This window comes from Hypanus sabinus, chromosome 20, assembly GCF_030144855.1.
Source record: "Hypanus sabinus isolate sHypSab1 chromosome 20, sHypSab1.hap1, whole genome shotgun sequence".
Lineage (NCBI taxonomy): Eukaryota > Metazoa > Chordata > Chondrichthyes > Myliobatiformes > Dasyatidae > Hypanus > Hypanus sabinus.
Genome location: NC_082725.1, coordinates 31,249,205 through 31,270,339, shown reverse-complemented (window position 1 = coordinate 31,270,339; position 21,135 = coordinate 31,249,205). Strand labels below are relative to the sequence as shown.

Genomic DNA, 21,135 nt, shown 5'->3' with positions numbered 1-21,135 from the left:
CTTAAATGTGGGGTATAAATGCCATCAAAATCAATCTTTTGCAAAGGCAGCAGCATTCATTACAAGATGAAGACAAACATAAGTCAACATAAACTTAAAGTAAATATAAATTAACATAATTTACACGTGTGCAAAACTAAAGTACGAAATAAACATATTAACACTAGAGCAAGATGGGAAAAGAAAAAAGAAATGTAGTTGGAGACAGTGTTAAGATCTTTTCAGAGCTGGGTTCAGGAACTGGAATTTGCTTAGACCCATTTTTTCTTCAAATTCTCCCCACATTCCTCTTGACTCCTCACGATTGCCTACGTTCTAGAGACAATTTACAGTGGCCAATTAAACTACCAATTGGCATGTCTTTGAGGAAGAAATACTCTGCATTGTTTCCAAAGCTTTATTAAAGTGTGGTGTCCTGAAATGGAATTAATACTGTAGGTAATTTTCAAGCAGTTTTTTCTGAATGTTAAGCATACTGGTTTAGTATTTGATAACATGTTCTCTTTCATATCCCTATATGATAAAGGCCATGAATTTTACTTCTCTAACAAAACTCTGTTGCTTTGCTTTTATTGACTGCATGGATATAATAACATATAAGTGCTATCAGTGGTTAACTTTGAATTAAGAAACCCAAGTTCAAGTCTATAGTAGCACATGGGGAATTTAAGTTATGAAATTATGAAAGAAGGCATGTTATTAATGATCTAGTGAAAGAAATCTTCCATCTTTATCCAGTATGAATTATATGTGACCATCATGTCCACACCGTGTTGTTGATTCTTCAGTTACCTCTTCAATTGGTCAAAGGGAAATTAGAGATAGCAGTGAACAGAGATCTTGTACTGTCCTGTAATTTAGTGAGTAAAAAATAAAGTATAGTATGAGCAAATGAGAATATGAACTTAATTAAATCATTCATTTGTTCTGTGAATCTTTCTTACCAAATTCTTTGTTCTGTTCCACAAGACTAAATACATTTCCATTTAGCTTGATTATTTTAGTACCCTTCCTGACACTTTGGGATGCATTCAGTGATGTGTGTGTGTGTGTATATATGTCCCCAAGGTCTGTTTCTCCCTGCACTTCTTTAAAATTATATCATTTCATTAATTTTGCTCTTCTGTGTTTATAATTGAATTGCTTTATGCAAATCTGCATTAAATTTCATCTACAATGACTGCCTGTTTCATTAGTCCATCTATCTAATGATCCAAAAACCTGCACACACATAGTGCTACATTTTACTGTGGCATCTACAGACCCTTACGTTTGCTCTGAATACCCAAAGGTAGGTTACTAATATAAATAATGCATCGATCCTAACACTGATTCCATCCATTCTGGCCACAACTGCTTAAATACACTCATTACTTTCTGTTCGTTAGTCAATGTCCCATTCCATTGGAATCAATTTGGCTCACAAGATTTTTTACTCGGTATTTTGCCAGATGATTTTGAAAGCTCAAATGCTCGACTGTACATCATTAGCTAGTGCACTCTCACTTAAGCCTACAAAAGCAGCAAATAAAGAATGTAAACAACATTAAAACTTCACTGACAAAATAGATTGTTGAGCTTTCAGTGAAGAACATTTGCCACATCACAAAAGCAAAACATATTGGCTGTTCTTTTTCTCTATTCAGTGATGTATTTAACTCGCCTGAATATTATACAATCATGGTTTTCACTTTGTTGGCCATAGCTGCAATCCATTAAGTATTTGCTTCTCTATGGACTTATTGAAAATCTGGTGGTATCTATCACATTGAACTCATAGAATTCATAAACACAGGAGATGCTTAAATCAAGAAAGCACACCAAAATTGCTGGAGGAACTCAGGTGGTCAAGCAACATCTATGGAGAGAAATAAACAGTTGGCATTGAAGGGTCTCAGCCCAAAATGTTGACTGCTTATTCCTCTCCATAGATGCTGCCTGACCTGCTGAGTTCCTTCAGTATTTTTGTGTGTGGAACTCATAGAATTGATTTTAATGGTTTAGCTTTCTGATCTCCAAACACTTCAGCAGTGAACTACTGTCAGCCCCTTTTTTGCTCTAATGATCTTTTTCACCCTAGCCCCTACCCCACTACAATTCCATAATCTGGTACTGAATGAGCAGAGATTTCTCCAGTATGATAATGGAAAGACTTAAGCTGTTATCACTCGCAGACTGAGATTTCCTTACCCATCAACCAGCTTCTTTCCTAATTAACCCTAACCCCAAAGCTGAACAAGCGTATTTGCAATCCTGATATTGAATTTCATCGTTAAAATGTGCTATTGCCAAAACAGCTTAGTTCTAATTCCTTAGCTACATTGTCCAAGGAACAGCCTCACCTACTGAAGCCATCACTCAAGCACTTACTTCCTTTTACACATTACTATTCCCAGGGATTGCTTGTTCTTCTGTGTATAAATTCAAGTTCTTCTGTCTGCATCCTAATTCACACCAAGCCCTGATCACCCATCATCCCTGTGGTTAGATTCCCATGTTGATTACTGTTTAAGCAGTGTGTAGTTTTTTTGTTTTCAAATCCCTTTGTGTCCTGACCCTCCTCATTTTCAACCTTGTTTACCCTCACCATTTTCAGTTGTCTATACTCCTCCAGTATTTGCAATTCTGTCACACATTCTGACTCCTGTTGTATTTAGGTTTGTTTCAAATATTAATGTAAGGAATTTTAATGCTAAGAGTGTTCTCCAACTTAAACTTCTAAATAATAATATGTATGAAATTGAGACAGATTGCAGATACTGGAATCTGTTCAACACACAAAATACTGGAGGAACTCAGCAGGTTTGGCAGTATCTACAGAGAGAAGTGGGAAGTCGATGTTTCATGTAGCGACCCTTCATTTGAACTGAAAGATAAAGGGGAGTTATCTACCATAAAATAAGTTAGAGGGAACATGTGGAGCAAGAGCTGGATTCTGGAAAAGCGGCGTGATAGGCGGATGGGTGGGGGAAGAGGAGAGTGAAAAGAGCACTGGTATCTGTGAGGTGGAAGAGACAAAGGGCTGAAGATGATGGAATCTGAGGGGTGGAAGATAGGACACACACACATAAAACGCTGGAGAGTCAAACAGTCGATGTTTTGGGTTGAGCCCCTTCATCAGCACCGAAATGTTGACTTTTTACTCTTTTCTATAGATGGTGCTTGGCCTGCTGAGTTCCTCCAGAATTCTGTGTGTGTTGCTTGGATTTCCCGCATCTGCAGATTTTCTCTTGTTTATGGGAGGAAGGTGGAGCTTAGAATCGAGGAAGGGAGATGGGGAAGGCAGATAGGAATAATAAGAAAGAGGAATCAATAGCAATAGTATGCAAGTGATTGGCATATGGAGTAGGTGGAGGAAAGGAAAGAAACAAGGTGATGGGGACTTTGGTGAGTGTAGGGGTGAAGTGGGTAGAAGGGCAAGAACTTTACCAGAAATTGGAGAACTTGGTGTTCAGTTGAATTCTCCAACTTCAAATAAATCAAATTAGTTAGTCTTGCTCTAATCTTGTATTTTTCAGTCTGAATTTCTTTCTGACAGATTATTTTCAGCAAACTTTCATTTTGAAGAACAAAGTAAGCTTTAAACATCTACCTAACAATGTATCCCTTGGTTCTTTTTCTGTTCTTGAAGTGCATCAGGAAAGCTTTCCTTGATCTCTGTCTGATAGTGTTATTGAAATGACTATGGTCTAGAATGAAGATAGTGACTTGTTTGCTTTGCTCATGTAGGCAAATAAAATGTCAGTTTTGCTGATTGCAAGCTGCTCGTTGGTTATTTCACTTCCCTTGCTAGCTTGCCTGGTGTGTGCTGCTTTTTGCTGGTGTCTGGCTCTTATACAGGTCATTGCATTGCATCCAACTTCTATTGGTGAAATTTCCTATATATGCTGAATTTCTGATAGCACTTCTAATCAGAATTTGTTGTTTTGTTTTTCCACAGTATTTTGGATACATGCTCTATCGAACGACTCTCCCAGTAAGTTGCAATTGGCCTACTGCACTGTCATCACCTTTGAATGGGGTTCATGACCGGGCCTACGTCATGGTGGATGGGGTAAGGTGTCCTGTTTTTTTCCCCAATTAGTGTTCAGTCAGTATATAATATCTCTAGGATGTAATATTACTTTCTAGAGTTTATGAACATTACAGAATATTTTTTAAGAATTCTAGAGCAGTGTAATAGTAAATCCTGAATTTTCTTGGTGAATTCAACTGATGTGACAGGGGCTGAAAGGGCTGTAACTGGCGTATATGGGAAGTATATACAGTACTTGGAAGTTGCTGACAATAGACAGACAAATACCTTTTTTAATTTATAGCTTTCCTTGTGTCAGCCAGGCTCCAGAAATACCTCTGAGGAAACTGGTGCCCATTTGGCTCCTGCAACTTTTATTTTCTGCATCCCTCAGATAATGAATATTTAAAAAAAAGAACAATGCAGGTCAATCAAAACAAGAGAAAATCTGCAGATGCTGGAAATCCAAGCAACACACACAAAGTGTGGGGATTCAGCAGGCCAGGTAGCATTTATGAAAAAGAGTGCAGTCGACGTTTTGGACCAAAACCCTTCATCAAGCCTGGAGAAAAGATGAGTTAGAATAAGAAAGTGGGGGAGGGGAGGAAGAACCACAAGGTGAAAGGTGAAATTGGGAGGGGGAGGGTGGAAAGATGAAGTAAAGAGCTGGGAAGTTGGTGAAAGAGATACAAGACTGGAGAAGAGGGAAACTAATAGAGGACAGAAGACCATGGAAGAAAGAAAAGGGGGACCAGGAGGAGGTGATAGACAAGTACCATCCCTGTATCTTTTTCACAAATCTACTTCCCAGCTCTTTACTTCACCCCTCCCCTCCCCATCTCCTGGTTTCATCTTTCACCTTATGGTTCTTCCTCCCCTCACCCAACTTTCTTCCGCTGACTCCTCATCTTTTTTTTCCCAGTCCTGATGAAGGGTCTCGGCCCAAAACATTGACTGTACTCTTTTCCATTGATGCTGCCTGGCCTGCTGAGTTCCTCTAGCATTTTGTGTGTGTTGCACAGATGTAGGTCATTTGTCTTTCATGGCTGCTCCAACATTCGATATGATCATGGCTGTTCAGCTATGTATCTCAATACTATATTTCCATGCTCTCCTCATATCTGTTGTTGGTCTTTGTGTTTAGAAATGTGTCTGCAGGTTCAATAAATATACTCAATGACTTTACATCCACCTTCTTCTGTGAAAGGAATTCCATAGGTTCATCGCCAATTGAGTGAAGAACTTTCTCCTTGTCTTTACCCCTGATGTCTTGATACATATCCTCAGATTGTGACCACTGTTCTAAGACTTGCCCCAACCAGAGGAAAATATCCACCCCATCCTCAATCTTTTGAACAGTTTTGTGATTTAGTGAGATCATCCTTCATTCTTCTAAACTCTAATAACTATAGGTTTAGTTGACTCAATCTGTCTTCATATGACAGTCCTCCCCTTGCGGGAATCAGTCTGGTGAACCTTTGTAGTACTCTTTTTACAACAGTATATTTGTTCTTAAATAACGTAGTACTATTTCAGTGCTATCGACCTAGTTCAATTCCTACCACTCTCTGCAAGATGTTTGTCTGTTCTCCCCTTGACTGCGCAGATTTCTTCAGAGTGCTCTGGCTTCCTTCCACATTCCAAAGGTATGCTGGTTAGTAGGTTAATTGGTTTAACTTGGCAGTGTGGAGTTACTGGGCTGGAAGGGCCTGTTACTAAGCTGTATCTCTAAACAAACGAGGAAACCAAAATAGAAGACAATGTATCAGGTATATCTCGTCAAGGCCTATAATTTGTAGCAATCTGATCTTTCTCCTGCACTCAATGCCTCTATTTATTAAGGCCAACATACTATTTGGATTCCTAACTGCTTACTGAATCTGCAGGTTTGCTTTCAGTGACTGTGGTCTAAGGATACCCAGGGTCCTTATAGACCGATATTTTCATAACTAAGGCTTTAAAATTTTTTAATAATGTTCAATATCCACACACATGCGCCCAAGAGTAGCTGGTGCTTAATAAATGCATTTAATACTGATAGTGGCTTCAAATAAGACGCTGGCATTTATGTAATAGTCTTCTCATTTGATTCTGAGAATTCACTGCAGAACAACCTGATAATGCTGTTCTGAGTTTTTCTGATGTTTTTGCTACAAAACCCAAATGTTCAACCATAAAGAAGGGTTAGTCTAATCATTAGCTTGTAGGTACTGAACTTGGTTGAAATCTGGAGATCATGATTCTCGAGGGTCCTTTCGGTAAGTCAGACTTGCTTAACTGATTCTTTGCTGGATATCTTTGTTCATTTTTGTGTATTACAAAAGGAAACTATTTAGGTATACCAGATTTTCCATCTTTTGAACTTAGAATGCAGACTTACTCGGTTGACAAGTTTCTGCACATTAGACATCTCAAATGGAAAGTGTCACCTCAATTAGGAAAAAAGATTTCCTGCCAGAAAAATGGAACAATGGATTGGGTTGGTAATATAACCTTACTTCATTCTGTTATGGAGGTAAAAAAAAATTACCAAAACCATTGTGTAGACTCATGAGCTCATGTGATTATGGAAGAGTCTGATGATGCTGACAAACATTTCTGGGTAGTTGAACCTAAAATGATATTCCCACAAAATGTCTTATTTAATCAAGTCAGAAGCTTAGAGTGATCACGAAAACCCCAACAGTTCCTTTGAACCTTTAATTCCGACTTATCTGACCACAATGATTTATTTAGTATTTCTGCTTTTGGTTGACACATGGCCAAGTGGTTAAGGCATTTGTCTAGTTTGAGCCTTGGCTGAGGCTTGCGTGTGTGTCCTTGAGCAAGGCACATAACCACACATTGCTCTGTGATGACACCGGTACCAAGCTGTATGGGTTCTAATGCCCTTCCCTTGGACAACATTGGTGGCGTGGAGAGGGGAGACTTGCAGCTTGGGCAACTGCTGGTCTTCCATTTAAAAAAAACCTAGCCCGGGCTTGTGCTCTGGAAACTTTCCAAGCTGCAAATCCATGGTCTATCAAGACTAACGGAGGTCTACACTACATCTCTGCTTTCTGGTCTAAAGCCACACTGTAACTGCATCAGGATTTCAAGGTGAGATACCAGGTCACAGAAAAAATAGGGGCAAAAACCTGATCTAAAGCCTTTCCATCCTCTAGATTGCTAATGTAGATGCCAAAGCTGAGGATGATTGGAAGGCTCTGAAAACTGCCATTCACAAGGCATGCTCCAAGTCCTTTAGACTTCATTACCTATCTTTGTAATGGCTGTTTTGATGGAAAAGCATCCCACATCAACTACTTAAACAAAAGAAGGAAGCATTTTGCCACTAGTTGAAAAAATCCCTCAATCTTTTAAAATGCCTATCTGCTAAAAAGCTAAAAATGCCAAGGAAGCAGCAAACTGCAGAGATCAATTGGTCTAATTGCCTTCTTTTGGAGATGTGAATCATAGCTTTTGAATGTAAATATGTTGTTTTTCTTGCTATCATGCAAGTTATTTTGCTTCCTCTTCATGATTCTTCTACTCATCGTGGTTTTAACACATTTTTCACCATTACCAATTCCTGTTCTTGTGTAAACCTGCTTCTTCTCTTGAAATCATCATATTAGCGAGTGATTTCCCCTTGTCTGCACCCATGATTCCAGCACATTGTCCTCCATAACTTCCACTTACTCTAATGGTATCACAGCGCTAAGAATGAAATAGCCTTCAAAAGTAGTGGATACAGCCTAGTCCATCACAGCAAAAGACCTCCCCACCATTGAGCACATCTATGTGATCAAAGGTTAATTTATCATTAAAGTAAATAACTTTGCAATTCTTCTTTTCTGGTTAGCCATGAAACCAAGAAAGAAAAGAAAGGCAGCATGATCATCAACCCCCAATCCCACCTCCCCTCACTAAAGAAATAAACAAAAATGGAAAAGGCACATCGACCCCCAAATCCTTCCTCCTCCACACAAATAGATCAGGCACATCAGACCCCAAAACCCTTCCCCACACACAAAAAAAGAGAAAGATTGGGCAAAACCATAGAATAAAAAAGAGACTGAAAAAAATGTCTATGGTCCAAGTCCACATTCAAAACGCAAAAAAACTCAGGCAACGCTCTCTGGGCACAACGGTAGGCTCTCTCCTCTCCAGTACAAAGCAATCAAAAGCCAGGCAGTCGACACTCACTCTCCGCACTTGTCTCAATGCTTCAGTCTTTCTCATCCCTTTAATTGGTGCACGATGAAAACTTTAATCGGCAAAATGGAGTTAAACACTGGGTTGTACCCCGTCCTGCTGCCTGCACGCTATAAGGTCCGCGCACACTGCCTCCGTCTCTCGGAATTTTCTCAGATTGAACAGCACTGAAGCACCCAAATGATCTCCAAGCTTCTGGATTGATGTTTCAACCTCCCTCATTGCTTTAATCACTGAACAATGGAAGCTTTGCTCGCGAACAATAGAAGCATGGAGCACTGTCACAGGAAAATGGCATCTATCATAAAGGACCCCCATGTCCAGGACATGCTCTCTTCTTGTTGCTGCCATTGGGAAGGATATAAAGGAGCCTTAGGACCCTCACCATCAGGTTCAGGAACAAATATTATCCCTCTACCATCAGACTTTTGAACCAGAGGGGATAAATTCTATCAACTTCACCTTGTCCATCACTGAACTGTTCCTCCTACCTATGGACTAATTTCTTAGGACTCTTCATCTCATGTTCTGAATATTTATTACTTTTTATTGTTATTTTCTTTTTTGTATTTGCAGTTTGTTGTCCTTTGTACATTGGGTGCAGTCTTTCATTGATTCTATAGTGTTTCTTATATTTACTGTGAATGCCTGCAAGAAAATGTATCTCAGTGTTGTATAGTGTATGGTGACATGTATGTAGTTTGATAATAAACTTACTCTTAACTTCCAACTTCTTTCCCTCCCACTCTCCCTCCCCCATGCTCCTGCTGCTCTTTGCTTTCTGTAGAGATCAGTCTCCATGTGACACCTTTGGCCACCCGTTCTTCCCCATTGATCCCCTGGCACTTATTCCTGCAAATATACAAATTCTGCACCTGATCCTACACCTACTCACTCACTATCCATTATTCAGGACTGCAAATGGTCCTTTCTGGTGTGCAGACACTTCACTTGTGAGTCTGTCGGGGCCATTTGTTGTATCCAGTACATTTAGTGGGGCCTCCTCTACATCGGTGAGGCTTGACACAGACTGCAGGACCACTTCATTGAGAACCTTCACTCTGACCACTGCACAAGACAGGATCTCCCGGTGGCTACCCATTTAAATTTGCATTCCCATTCTAATTCTCATATGTCTGTCCATCTCCGCCTCCACCTCTATGATGAGGCCAACCTCAGGTTGGAGGACCGATATCTCATATTCTATCTGGATAGCCTCTGACTTGATGACGTGAAGATTGACTTATCTAACTTTTGGTAATCAATCCCCCTCCCCTTTCTCCAGTTTTCATTTCCCATTTTGGTTACTTTCTTTCTCCCTGACCATTAACTTCCTCGGTTCCCCTCCTCCCCTTCTTCTTCACTCCTTTGGCTCTTTCATCTATCACCTCCTTTCTTCATTCTCCCCTCCTCCACCCTCTGCTGGTCTCACCTTTCACCTGTAAGTGTGCTGTCATTCTGCTCCCCCCCACCTTATTTTAGCTTCTGCCCCCATATTTCCATAAAACCTGATGAACGGTCTCAGCCTGAAATGTTGACCGTGTCTTCCCCTCCATGGATTCTGTTTGACCTGCTGAGCTTCTCCAGCATTTTGTGTGTGTTGCATAAGACTTCCAGCAGCTGCAGAATCTCTTGTGTTCATTCTTGTTTCTATGATGTAGCAATCCAGCACCTCCATCCCATCCTGTTCAAAATGACATTGTCAAGAGGCAGTAGGGTGATTGTATTCTTTGACATTTTATACACCGCAATAGAAGATTGTTTATAATGTATTAGACATAACATAATCTGCACATTATGTCTTGCAGACCTTTTCCCCTAACGAATCTCTAGTCCCATATTTACAATGAACTTTATGAAACTGCTAAGGCTTCCTTCAGGCCAATGAAGGACCACTGTTCTGAATTATTTCTCCACAGGTGTGGCTGCATATGTTCAGCATTCCAGTACCTTCTGTTTTTATTTAAGATTTCTGTCATTGTTACTGCCTTGCTTTTGTGTTATCTTTGTCAGTTCGAATTTCCTGCTGTTCAATTAGTTATGTAAAAAATAAATACTTCTCTTTGTTCAAAAGACATATCAAAACCATTTCATAAAATTGGAGAGGCATGTTCATTCAACTTACCATACATTCAGGTTAATTTGGCTGATGATTAATCAAATGGAGGTTAAGGAGAAAGGAGAGAAATAAAATCAATATCTATAGTCATATGTTCACCCTTGCCTCACTAACTTGGGTTAAGTAAATGAACACACAGATCATAATTAATTCAAAACTTGCACTTTATTGTATCAACACAATATCCATGTGAATTACGTTGGCCCTTGGCCAACAACTTAGGTTTTCGAATGCTGTACCAGGTGCTCCGCCAGAATAAGGGATCTCCTATTGCTCAAACAATTGATCATGAGAGTCTTATTATCATTATTTTTTTCTTATGAATTCTGTGCCATTGTATATCGATTCCTAGTTCTAGTTTATCTGGCTAGTCTGTGTACACTTTTCATTATTTCTGGCCTAAAGCTGCAGGTAGCATTAACACATTGCTCGTCTCCCAAAAAGGACTTGCCTTTAATGTCAATCCCTAGCTCTTCCCTGAGTTAGGCTATTTTAGACCAATTACAGCTAGCTTAAGTTTGACATTATGCTCAGGTTTCTGTTCACAGGCACAGTCTTTTCCATATATCCACCCCAATTTATTATTATGTTCACTTTCAATTGTTTTAATCCAACTAGAATTAGTTCAGAAAACAGTTGACAAAATGGTGTTTGAGGATTACAGTGTTCTTAGATGGGATGAGACCTAGTTGAATATAAACACAATGGTATTTTTAAACTTGCTCAAGTAACATGTATTTTAAAATAGAATGTAAAAATCTCAACAATATAAGTACAAAGCAAAATACAGCAAATCCAAAATCACGAGATCCTGCAGATACTGGAAATCTTGAGCAAAACACACAAAATACTTGATGAACTCAGCAAGTCAGGCAGCATCAGTGGAGGGGAATAAACAGTCAATGTTTTCAGGCTGAGACCCTTCATCAGGACTGGAGAGGAAGGGATCAGAAGCCAGAGTAAGAAGTAAGGAGTGAGGAAGGAGTACAAGCTGACAGGTGATAGGTGAGCCCACATGAGGGGAAGGTGGATGGATGGGGAGGAGAGATGAATTCAGAAGCTGGGAAGTGATAGGTGGATGAGGTAAAGAGGTGAAGAAGGAGGAATCTAATAGGAAAACAATACAGCTGTTCTGATTAACTCCCCTTGGTTTTGAATGAATGATTTTTACTGATAACAAATCTAAACAGGTGTCAGGGTAACTTGGACAGATATGATTGGAGGTGTTGGATAATTAGACTGAGTGTTGGTCAAAATAAAAATTGGAAAGACTTCTTGTTTATGACTAGTAATTCCTCTTATTAGAAATACTTATAATACTGTGTAAAGCTGAAACATGGAAAGAATGATACAAATGTAGATAGCTCTGGTCATTTTGAAAGCCTGCAGGGTGCAGTTTAACTTTTTTGCCATTCTCCTAATTGCATTCAGGTTTCAGTTTGATAGGATTGAAGTGACTATATGAATCACAAACTTATTGTTTCATGGAGATTTACTGTGAATTGTTGATGTTGGCAATTGCTTGAAGACAAACAGCCATTTTAGAGTGTCTGAAGTTGCTACCATAACAGGAATGTTATTACAAATCCTGCAATTTGAAAACAAAACTTGATTCTGGTTTCTTGCAAATTGCTTACCCTTGATGTTCCAAATGTCACAAGTTTTTCGCTTCATAATTTTGCCTTCTGAGTTCTGTTCTTACAATATAATTATGTTTTGTTTTATTCCATGTTTGTTCATTAGGTATTTCAAGGTATTCTGGAAAGGAATAAAGTCTACTTGATAAACATCACTGGTCAAGTTGGATCACAGCTTGATATATTAGTTGAAAACATGGGTAGAATAAACTATGGCAAATACATCAATGATTTTAAGGTATGTGATATGTAATTTTCAATATTATACCTGTGGTATGCCTACTCTGGAACTTAGTGCATTGGTTATCCCCTAGCAGTGTATGGATATATAGTTAGTCAAACCACACGTGTTTAAAAACTTTAAAAAGAGAATTGCAGTTTTTAGTTTATTCAAATCTTCCTCCTGTTCTGGAGATGAAGAAATATTTTATTCTTCTTTTCTTGGTATGCAGTAGCAATGGAGCTGTTTCAAAAAAAAAATCTTGTCTATTTCCTTTAAAATTCCAGTTTATTCCATGAAATCAAGAGTTCTGTGAAGCTCACAATTTTTAATGACATCTCTAGCTAGAATGACATGTTCTGCAATTCATCCATGCTTTTTGCTAGTCATGTGTGTTAAAGCAGAACTGACAGAAGAGATCTGTACATGGTTTTGTATTAGTGAGCTACACTAAAAATTCGTTTAAAATGATTAATGATTACTGTAGCTCTGGCTGAAACCATGAAGACGATAGTTTATTTTGCTGGGCTCTTAATCCCCATAGACACCAGGAGAGGTACACTGATTTCTCTGGGCTGTTGTCAGGGTTTCAGTGAAAACTGGGCTGCAGGAGTGGTGGTGAATGAGAGTAGCTTATCTTTGTAATTGGAAGAATCTATATTTCTCTTTGGCATTAGGAAAGGCCACCTTTCAGAATCAATGTACATCTAGGGTTGGTATGATTTGGAGTTCAACTAAACAGGAAAGTTAGGATGTTCTGATTAAGGAACATTGATCGTAACAAATGCTGTGTAAATGCTGCTTGCACACAATTACTGATTGCCAAGAAATGACAGATTGTACATCAGCATAAAATTATGAAGAAAGTATATTTACTAATTTTTCAAATTTATTAACTAACTGGAAAAGTAAAAAAATGATAGTGGCCCATTACAGCTAAACCAGTGCAATGTGCACGTACAGCATTGGAGCTTATTTCTAGTCATAGGGTTCATCACTTTACGCTCGCGCTGAACCCATGCACTATGTAAAAGACACCAGTCACTGTTCAAACTTCCCTTGAAAACCATCTTGAGCAACCAGGCTAACTCAGGAGCATTGGCACTTCCCCCTTAGAACCATTTGTCTGCAAAAGCCCCTTTTACAATGGGATCTCTCCTTTGAGCGGCATTCTGCACCTTGCCTCTTGCCCGGCTCTGCAGCTCCTGCCAAAAGACCCCACCCCAAGCTACTGTCCTCCAGATATCTGAGCCCTGCCAGCCCTCTTGAATGTTCCATGATATCCCACTGGGCAGAAAGTTACAACATTGAATAGTACAGCATAGTAGAGGCCCGTCGGCCCACAATATTGTGTCCCTGCATCCCATATAACCCCCCCACCTTAAATTCTTCCATATACCTGTCTAGTAGTCTCTTAAGTTTCATGTATCAAGGCAATCCAGATTGGCTGACACAATATCGCTAAGTTGGACAACTTGGCTCCTTATCTTTAGCCAAAGCCAAAACATTCTTACTGGCAGGACACACTGCTTTTGCAGAAAATTGCTAAAACAAAAATGGTTGTTGATTGGCATCTGTCTGTCACGAAGGACAAAGGGTGATGGTGATCATTATCACCAGCCTGGGCAGAAGATATGGAGATCCTGAGAAGCCCAGTTGTCAAGATCCCCCTCTCGGCCTCACCAGTGTAGTCCAAAGGAAAGCTTATGAAGCAATACTTTTGGCACCAGCTTGGCAGCACGAGCTGCCGGAATGATTCCAGCCGTATTAGGTGCTCTGCTCCGGATTTGTTAACTGGTTTTATTCCCATAGCTGTCATCTTTCCCAAGGCTGTCCACAAGGTAATGGGGCTGCTTCCCTATAGCTGGGGATCTGGTTCACATACCAGGGAGTGTCCATGTACTGGTGGCTCTGCGTGCCACTTGTACAGGGGCCAGACCTCCTCCCCATACTCTGTAGTTCAGCCTGAGTCCGAAAGGAGTTCAGTTTCCGTGTGTTGCCAGCACACATATTATTCTGAGGTGATTATGTGCAGCCAATCAGTAGACAGACAGACATACTTTATTGATCCGGAGGGAAATTGGGTTTTGTTACAGTCACACCAACCAAGAATAGTGTAGAAATATAGCAGTATAATACCATAAATAATTAAATAATATTAAGTAAATTATTCCAAGTGGAAATAAGTCCAGGACCAGTCTATTGGCTCAGGGTGTCTGACAGTCCGAGGGAGGAGTTGTAAAGTTTTACGGCCACAGGCAGGAATGATTTCCTATGACGCACAGTGTTGCATCTCGGTGGAATGAGTCTCTGGCTGAATGTACTCCTGTGCCTAACCAGTACATTTTGGAGTGGATGGGAGACATTGTCCAAGATGGCATGCAACTTGGGCAGCATCCTCTTTTCAGACACCACTGTCAGAGAGTCCAGTTCCACCCCCACAACATCACTGGCCTTACGATTGAGTTTGTTGATTCTGCTGGTGTCTGCTACCCTCAGTCTGCTGCCCCAGCACACAACAGCAAACATGATAGCACTGGCCACCACAGACTCATAGAACATCTTCAGCATTGTCTGGCAGATGTTAAAGATGTTAAAGGACAATAGGTGCATCACAATCCCTTTGTTTGCATTTGGGGCTCTCGCCTCTGGAATATGCACTAAAATAGCACTGATTAGCATTGCTTAACATCGATATTGGTTCATTATTGCCACATACACCAAGATGAGTGAAAATCATCCCATAGACAGATGCTAAAGGAATGATGGTTATGAATAGTGTGGTCTTGGAGCATATGAGGAAGGAGGTATTTGGAGCCTTGAAGTACTGTCTTCAATGAAATGGCAGAGCAGACTCGATCGGCTGAATGGCTGACTTCTGCTCCTTTGTCTTATGGTCTTCTTTTAGGTGTACAAATCCCCAGGGTTGATGGTATAAATTTGAAATGAAAACAGGAAAAGCTGAATATATCAGCAGATCGAACAGTGTCTGTTGAGTCTGGCAGTTCAATAAGTCTGACTTCAGACAGAGGGAAGTACTGGATGGAATTCTGCTGGACAAGATCTACCATTGTTTGGATAGTTGAGGCCTGATCAGGAATAGTTGGCAAGTTTTTTATTTTTGCCTGGGATGTCATGTCAGATGAACCTTTTGGAGCTTTCAAAAAGGTAACTAAGGCAATGGGTGAAGTCTGTGTGGACATTGACAAAGTCCCACATGGTGTACTGATTTGGAAGATTAGGTTGCATGCGATTCAGAGGAGCTACTGAGATGTATTCAGAATTGACTCAATGTAGGAAGCCGTTGGTGATGGTTAAAGGTCAATTCTATAACTTGGAAGCTGTGTTATGTGCCATTCGTCAGTGTTGGGACCTCTGTTATTCATTATTTACGTAAATGATTTGGATGTAAATGTGAATGGCATGATTAGCAAGTTTGTTGTTAATTCTAAATTAAGAGAGCTATTGATAGTGAAGCAGGTTGCAATGAATTGAAAAGAGATCTTGATCAACTGGGGAGATGGGCTGTGGAAAGACAAACTTAGAGAATGTGTAGTGATGCATTTTGGACATTCAAACCAGGGTGGGGCCTAGGCAGTGATTGGCATGGCACTGATGAGTGTGGTGGAACAGAGGGATCTGGGAGTGGAGATTTGCTGTAAGTGGCTACACAGGTAGACAGGATGGTGAAGAGTGTGGTTAGCATTCTGGCCTTCAGTAATAAGGCATCAAATTTAGGAATAGGGGCTTTGTGTTGCAGTTATTTAGTCATTAGTGAGATAGCATTTGGAGTATTTTTGTGTTTTGGTTGCTCTTTTATAAGGTAGACACTGTCAAGCTGGAGAAGATGCAGAAGAGATTTACAAGGATGCTGTCTGGACTAAAAGGCCACAATTATAGGGAGGGGATGCAGTTGGGATGCTGTGGTTGGCAGGGACCAGTTGGGCTAAAGGGCCTGTTTCTGTACTATATAATTCAATAACACTACATAAGTACATTGAGGGAGTAAAATGAAAACAGAATGCGGAATACAGAATATAGTGTAGCAGCTACAGAAAAAGTGCATTGTTGTTAAACAAATTAAATGCAAAGGCCACTTTGAGGTAGATTAGGGGACCAAAAGTTCATCTTTAGTGTGTGAGAGGTCAACCAGTATATTGAAAAACAGTATTATGTAAAGAAAAGAACATGTGCAATTGGGATAACCTCAAATTATCCAGAAACATGTTATTGCCAATTGCAGATAGTAATTTATGAGAAGCAAGTTACCTCTGCTCTATGCTATCTTGAACCTTGGTGTACAGGAAACAACAGGAACAGGTTTATGTCCCACCAAATGGAAAAGGAAAGATTATAGACACTGGGAGTTTGAAATGAAACCTGTTAGGTCAGACAGCATCTGTGAAAGGAGGAAAAGAATTAATGTTTCCAGTTGAAAGCATACAATTATGCAAACGTTGTAAATGAATGACCAAGCAGCCTCACCTGATTCATCAGTGCTTTATCTCCAGAATCTCTTAGTTATGATGGAGGCCATTGACCTGAAATGTTAACTTTTTCTCATCACTGAAGTAGAGGTACTTGGCATGCTAACTTTTTCCAACATTTTGTTTTTTATTTGAAACAAATAAGGTATTATGTTAAAACTGAGAAATTTAGTATAACTTGTCTAAATTAGGTCAGACCAACCCTTATCTGCATCTCTGATCCATTTTTTTCCACCAAAACTTGAACATTTTGAATTTATTGTAAAAACATTGCTCGTAAAATTCAGTCAGTTAATTCAAATTGGGAAACAATTACGATGTTACAGCATAGTTATTCTGTTTTTCAATGATGCAAATTTGCACACCTTGCTAGAATTGTGGCAGAGGATCAGGAGAAAATGTAGAAATTTAAGGTCCCCATACTACTCTGATGTCCCAAAGCCGGCATCCCACTTCTCCCACAGATGCTGTATGAGCCACTGAATTGCTCCAGCAGATTGTTGCTCCATGTGTCAGCATCCGCATTCTCTTGTGACATTCGCATTCTCTTCTCTGAAATTGGTGTTCAGGAGTATAACGTCCAGTTGATAGGGGCAGTCAAGACACTAGTTGATTGGAATAGTTCCAAAAGAATAAAATTATTCTTCACCCTATCTAACGCCGGTTATTCTGTCAGAGAAATCAGATTTGAGTTAATCCTCATTTTCAGTCAGATCAGGAGATGACTGAGGAAGAGGACTAGAGAGTCTAGATTCCTCAGAACAATCCACAGTGTGTTGGAAATCATGCAGTTGAGCTGTGATTCAGTTTCTGGTAGTACCATCAAACTCCTCACCAGATATATAGGAAAAAGTCTGCCAACACGTCACGGTGAATGGAAACTGGTAGAGTTCAAAATCTAATGTAGAGAGAGAATTTGCAAACAGTTTTGATGATGACCTATTGTAAACACTGAATTAGCACATAATCTTCTCTAAATCACCTCTTGTTGTTTAGGCAGTATGTCTAAGTAAACCAAGAATAAACAATATTTCCCTCAATGTGTTTTCCGTAGTGCTCAAGCTGTTTGGTTGAAATCCACCACGTTAATATAGATATTTATTTTGCATAGAGATATGTATGGGGCAATAGGTAGGGGAGTACAAAAGTCGGTGGCATGTTTTTAGGCTGAGAGGGGAAAGGTTTAAATGGGGGGGGGGGTGTGTGTGTGTGTGTGTGTGTATGTGTGTGTGTGTGTGTGTGTGTGTGTGTGTGTGTGTGTGTGTGTGTGTGTGTGTGTGTGTGTTGAACTGCCTGAGGAATCACAACCAGGTTTATTATCACTGACATACTGTATGTCATGAAATTTATTGCTTTGTGCCAGTAGTACAATGCGATATGTTAAAGATCGCTATAATTTATAGTAAGACATAAAATTAATAGTGTAAAAAGAGTGAGGGAGTGTTCATACATTCATGGACTGTTCAGAAATCTAATGGCAGAGGGAAAAGAGCTGTTCTTAAAGCATTGAGTGTGCATCCTCTAGCTCGTGTACCCTCCTTCTGTGATGGTAGTAATGAGAAGAGAGCACGTCCCAGATGGTGAGGTTCCTTAATGGTGGATGGTGCTTTCTTGAGGCACAGCCTTCTAAGGATGTTCTTCATAGTGAGGTGGAAGTAGTTGAGAGAGGCACATTAGAATCATTAAGGACTACCTTCACCCAGGACATGCCCCCTTCTCATTGCTACCATCAGGGAGGAAGTATAGGAGCCTGAAAACACACTCAGCATTTTAGGAGCAGTTTCTTCTCCTCTGCCACCAGATTTCTGATTTGGCAATGAATCCATATACACTATCTCACTTTCATCCCCTCTCTTTTGCACTACTTATTTATTTTATAGATATATATACAGTGTATGTCTGTGCGTATGTGGGTATAGTTCTTACTGTAAATTTATATATTTTTTTACTGTGTATTGCACTGTACTGCTGCTGCAAATCAACAAATTTCACAACATACGCCAGTGATATTAAACTTGATTCTGATCATTTTGGAAGCAGTTGGGTCGGTACATGGAGCGTTGGGGTTCAGTCAGATATTGGGACTATCTGGGTGGGTGTAGGCTGGTCAAACCATTGAGCACATCTACATGAAATGTAGCTGTAAAAAAGCAGCACCCATCTTCAAAGATTCTCACCGTCCAGGCCAAGCTCTTTTCTTGCTGTTGCCATCAGGTAGAAGGTACAAGTGCCTCAGGATTCACACCATCAGGTTCAAGAAAAATTTCAACCTCACAACCATCAGGCTCTTGCACAAAGTGGGGTAACTGCACTCATTCTGTTTCTGGTGTTCCCACAACTGATGGTCTCACTTTAAGGACTCTTTATCTTGTTATTTCATGCTCTTATTATTTATTGCTATTTATTTATATTTGTATTTGTATTTGCACAGTTTGTTATTCATTGATCCAGTGGGGAGGGGGTTAAGTGGAGAGAATAGTCAATGTTTTGGGTCAACACCCTGCATCGGATCCCAAATAATCCATGCTCCTCTACATTTCTATGTTCCATAGACAGACACGTGAATGTGAGGAAACTGGAAGGATATGGACATTGTGTAGGCAGAAGACATTAGTTAGCCATTTGATTACTTAATTGGAGCAGCACAGAATTGTGGTCCAAAGGGGCTGTTCCTGTGCTATACTTGTTCTATGCTCCTTGTTCTTAATTATAAACTTCACACTACTTTGAAAAGATGCATTGAAGATCCGAAGATACCCAGGTGCCTTCACCACAGAATTCCTTCTGTTGCTGCTTTGCTTACTTGCTTGCCAACAAATATTACATTGCAACTTTCTGCTCACATCTACCCATTTCCTTACAATGTAAGGATAACTAACAGAATATATGTCTCTCGTATTCATTGTTTGAGCTATCAATGAGTATCTTGGAAAGCTGCTGCCTTGGTACCAGTTTCTGGCAACTGGAGTCATTCATCCCTATTTTTTGACTCTGATCTCCTACTCTTTTTCCTATGCATTTCAATAAGGTGTTTCTAATCCTCAGTGCATTTCTTTTATGTTAACTGTCTCACTTGTGAACATTTTATGAATGACTTGTGGAATTCAGTATCTGAAAAAAAATAGTTTTGATTTGCTGTTCAGAATCCAATCTGACTCTCATTGATTACTCTATTTCTTTCCTTATTGTTCATTATTTTCTAGGTCCTTACTCTCTCTGAAATAAGAATTCAGTTAACCTAATGATAAAATTTGATCTCATTTCCCAGTTTCTCCTTCAAGCCTTCTTAAATAATGTGGTTAAACAATTTTCAATTTCAGCAGGACAATTCCGGGAGTGATAATCTATCAGAATTTGGAAGAGTGTCAAAGGTTCATTTATTATCAAAGCATGTATCCATATACAACTTGAAATTTGTATTGTGACTAAAGCTTCTGTAATTTCCTCAGTGGGTTGGGATGGTAAAAATCAGATCCTGGAGATGTCCCAATCTTCAAATTATGTTATTTTCTCTTATTCTTGCTCTTAAGTGTATTAATTGTAAGATGGTCATTTCTTTGATTTATTTTGTTTTAGTTTGCCTGGTACTTTGGTGACATAGCAAAAAGCATCAGCCATGATGGCTGGTTTACCTATTGTCTCATTTTCAAACTTCACAGGGGCTGGTGACAAATCTTACTCTGGCTTCAACAATCCTGACTGACTGGACTATCTACTCATTAAATATTGATGAAGCCATATCGAATGGCCTCTTGGATAAGCAGCAGAAGCTTCCAGGGCTAACTTCTACAACCAATGTGAATGGGCCGTCCTTTTACTTGGGTTCCTTTGTGATTCCAAGTGGCATTCCTGACCTACCTCAAGATACTTTCCTTAAATTTCCAGGATGGACTAAGGTGGGTAGAAGATTTGATTTAAAAACAAGAGAAAATCTGCAGATACTGGAAATCTGAGCAACACACGCCAACTGCTGGAGGAACTCAGCAGGCTGGGCAGCACTTAGGAAAAGAGTACAGTTGACGTTTCGGGCCAAAACCCTTCAGTAGGACTGGAGGGAAAAAGGTGGGGGGAGAAGAAGGAGAACCACAAGGTGATAGGTGAAACTTGAAGTGGGAGGGATGAAGGAAATATCTGGGAAGTAAACTGGTGAAAGAGACAGAAGGTCATGGAAGAAAGAAAAAGGGGAGGAGCACCAGAGGGAGGCGATGGGCGGGTAAGGAGATAAGGTAAGTGAAGGAAAAGGGGATGCGGAATGGTGAAGGAGCATCACCAGAAGTTCGAGAAATTGATGTTCATGCCATCTGGTTGGAGGCTACCTAGGCAGGATGTAAGTTGTTGTTCTGCCAACCTCAGGGACGAATGGATAAGGGAGTCGTGCAGAGAATGATCCTTGCAAAAAGCAGAAAGTGAGGGGTAGGGAAAGATGCCTTACTGGGGGGTGGTTCCCAATGGAGATGGTG

At 39.9% G+C, this 21,135-nt stretch overlaps 1 protein-coding gene across 1 annotated transcript in view; it reads left to right on the top strand.

Moving 5' to 3' along the window:
* The window catches only part of glb1 (galactosidase, beta 1), a 75,653-nt gene that overhangs the window by 37,020 nt on the left and 17,498 nt on the right, over positions 1-21,135 (top strand). The window contains exons 13-15 of the mRNA XM_059945282.1: positions 3,941-4,054; positions 12,075-12,206; positions 20,335-20,571. Of these exons, the coding sequence (XP_059801265.1) occupies positions 3,941-4,054; positions 12,075-12,206; positions 20,335-20,571 (483 nt within the window). The remainder of the gene's footprint in view (positions 1-3,940; positions 4,055-12,074; positions 12,207-20,334; positions 20,572-21,135) is intronic.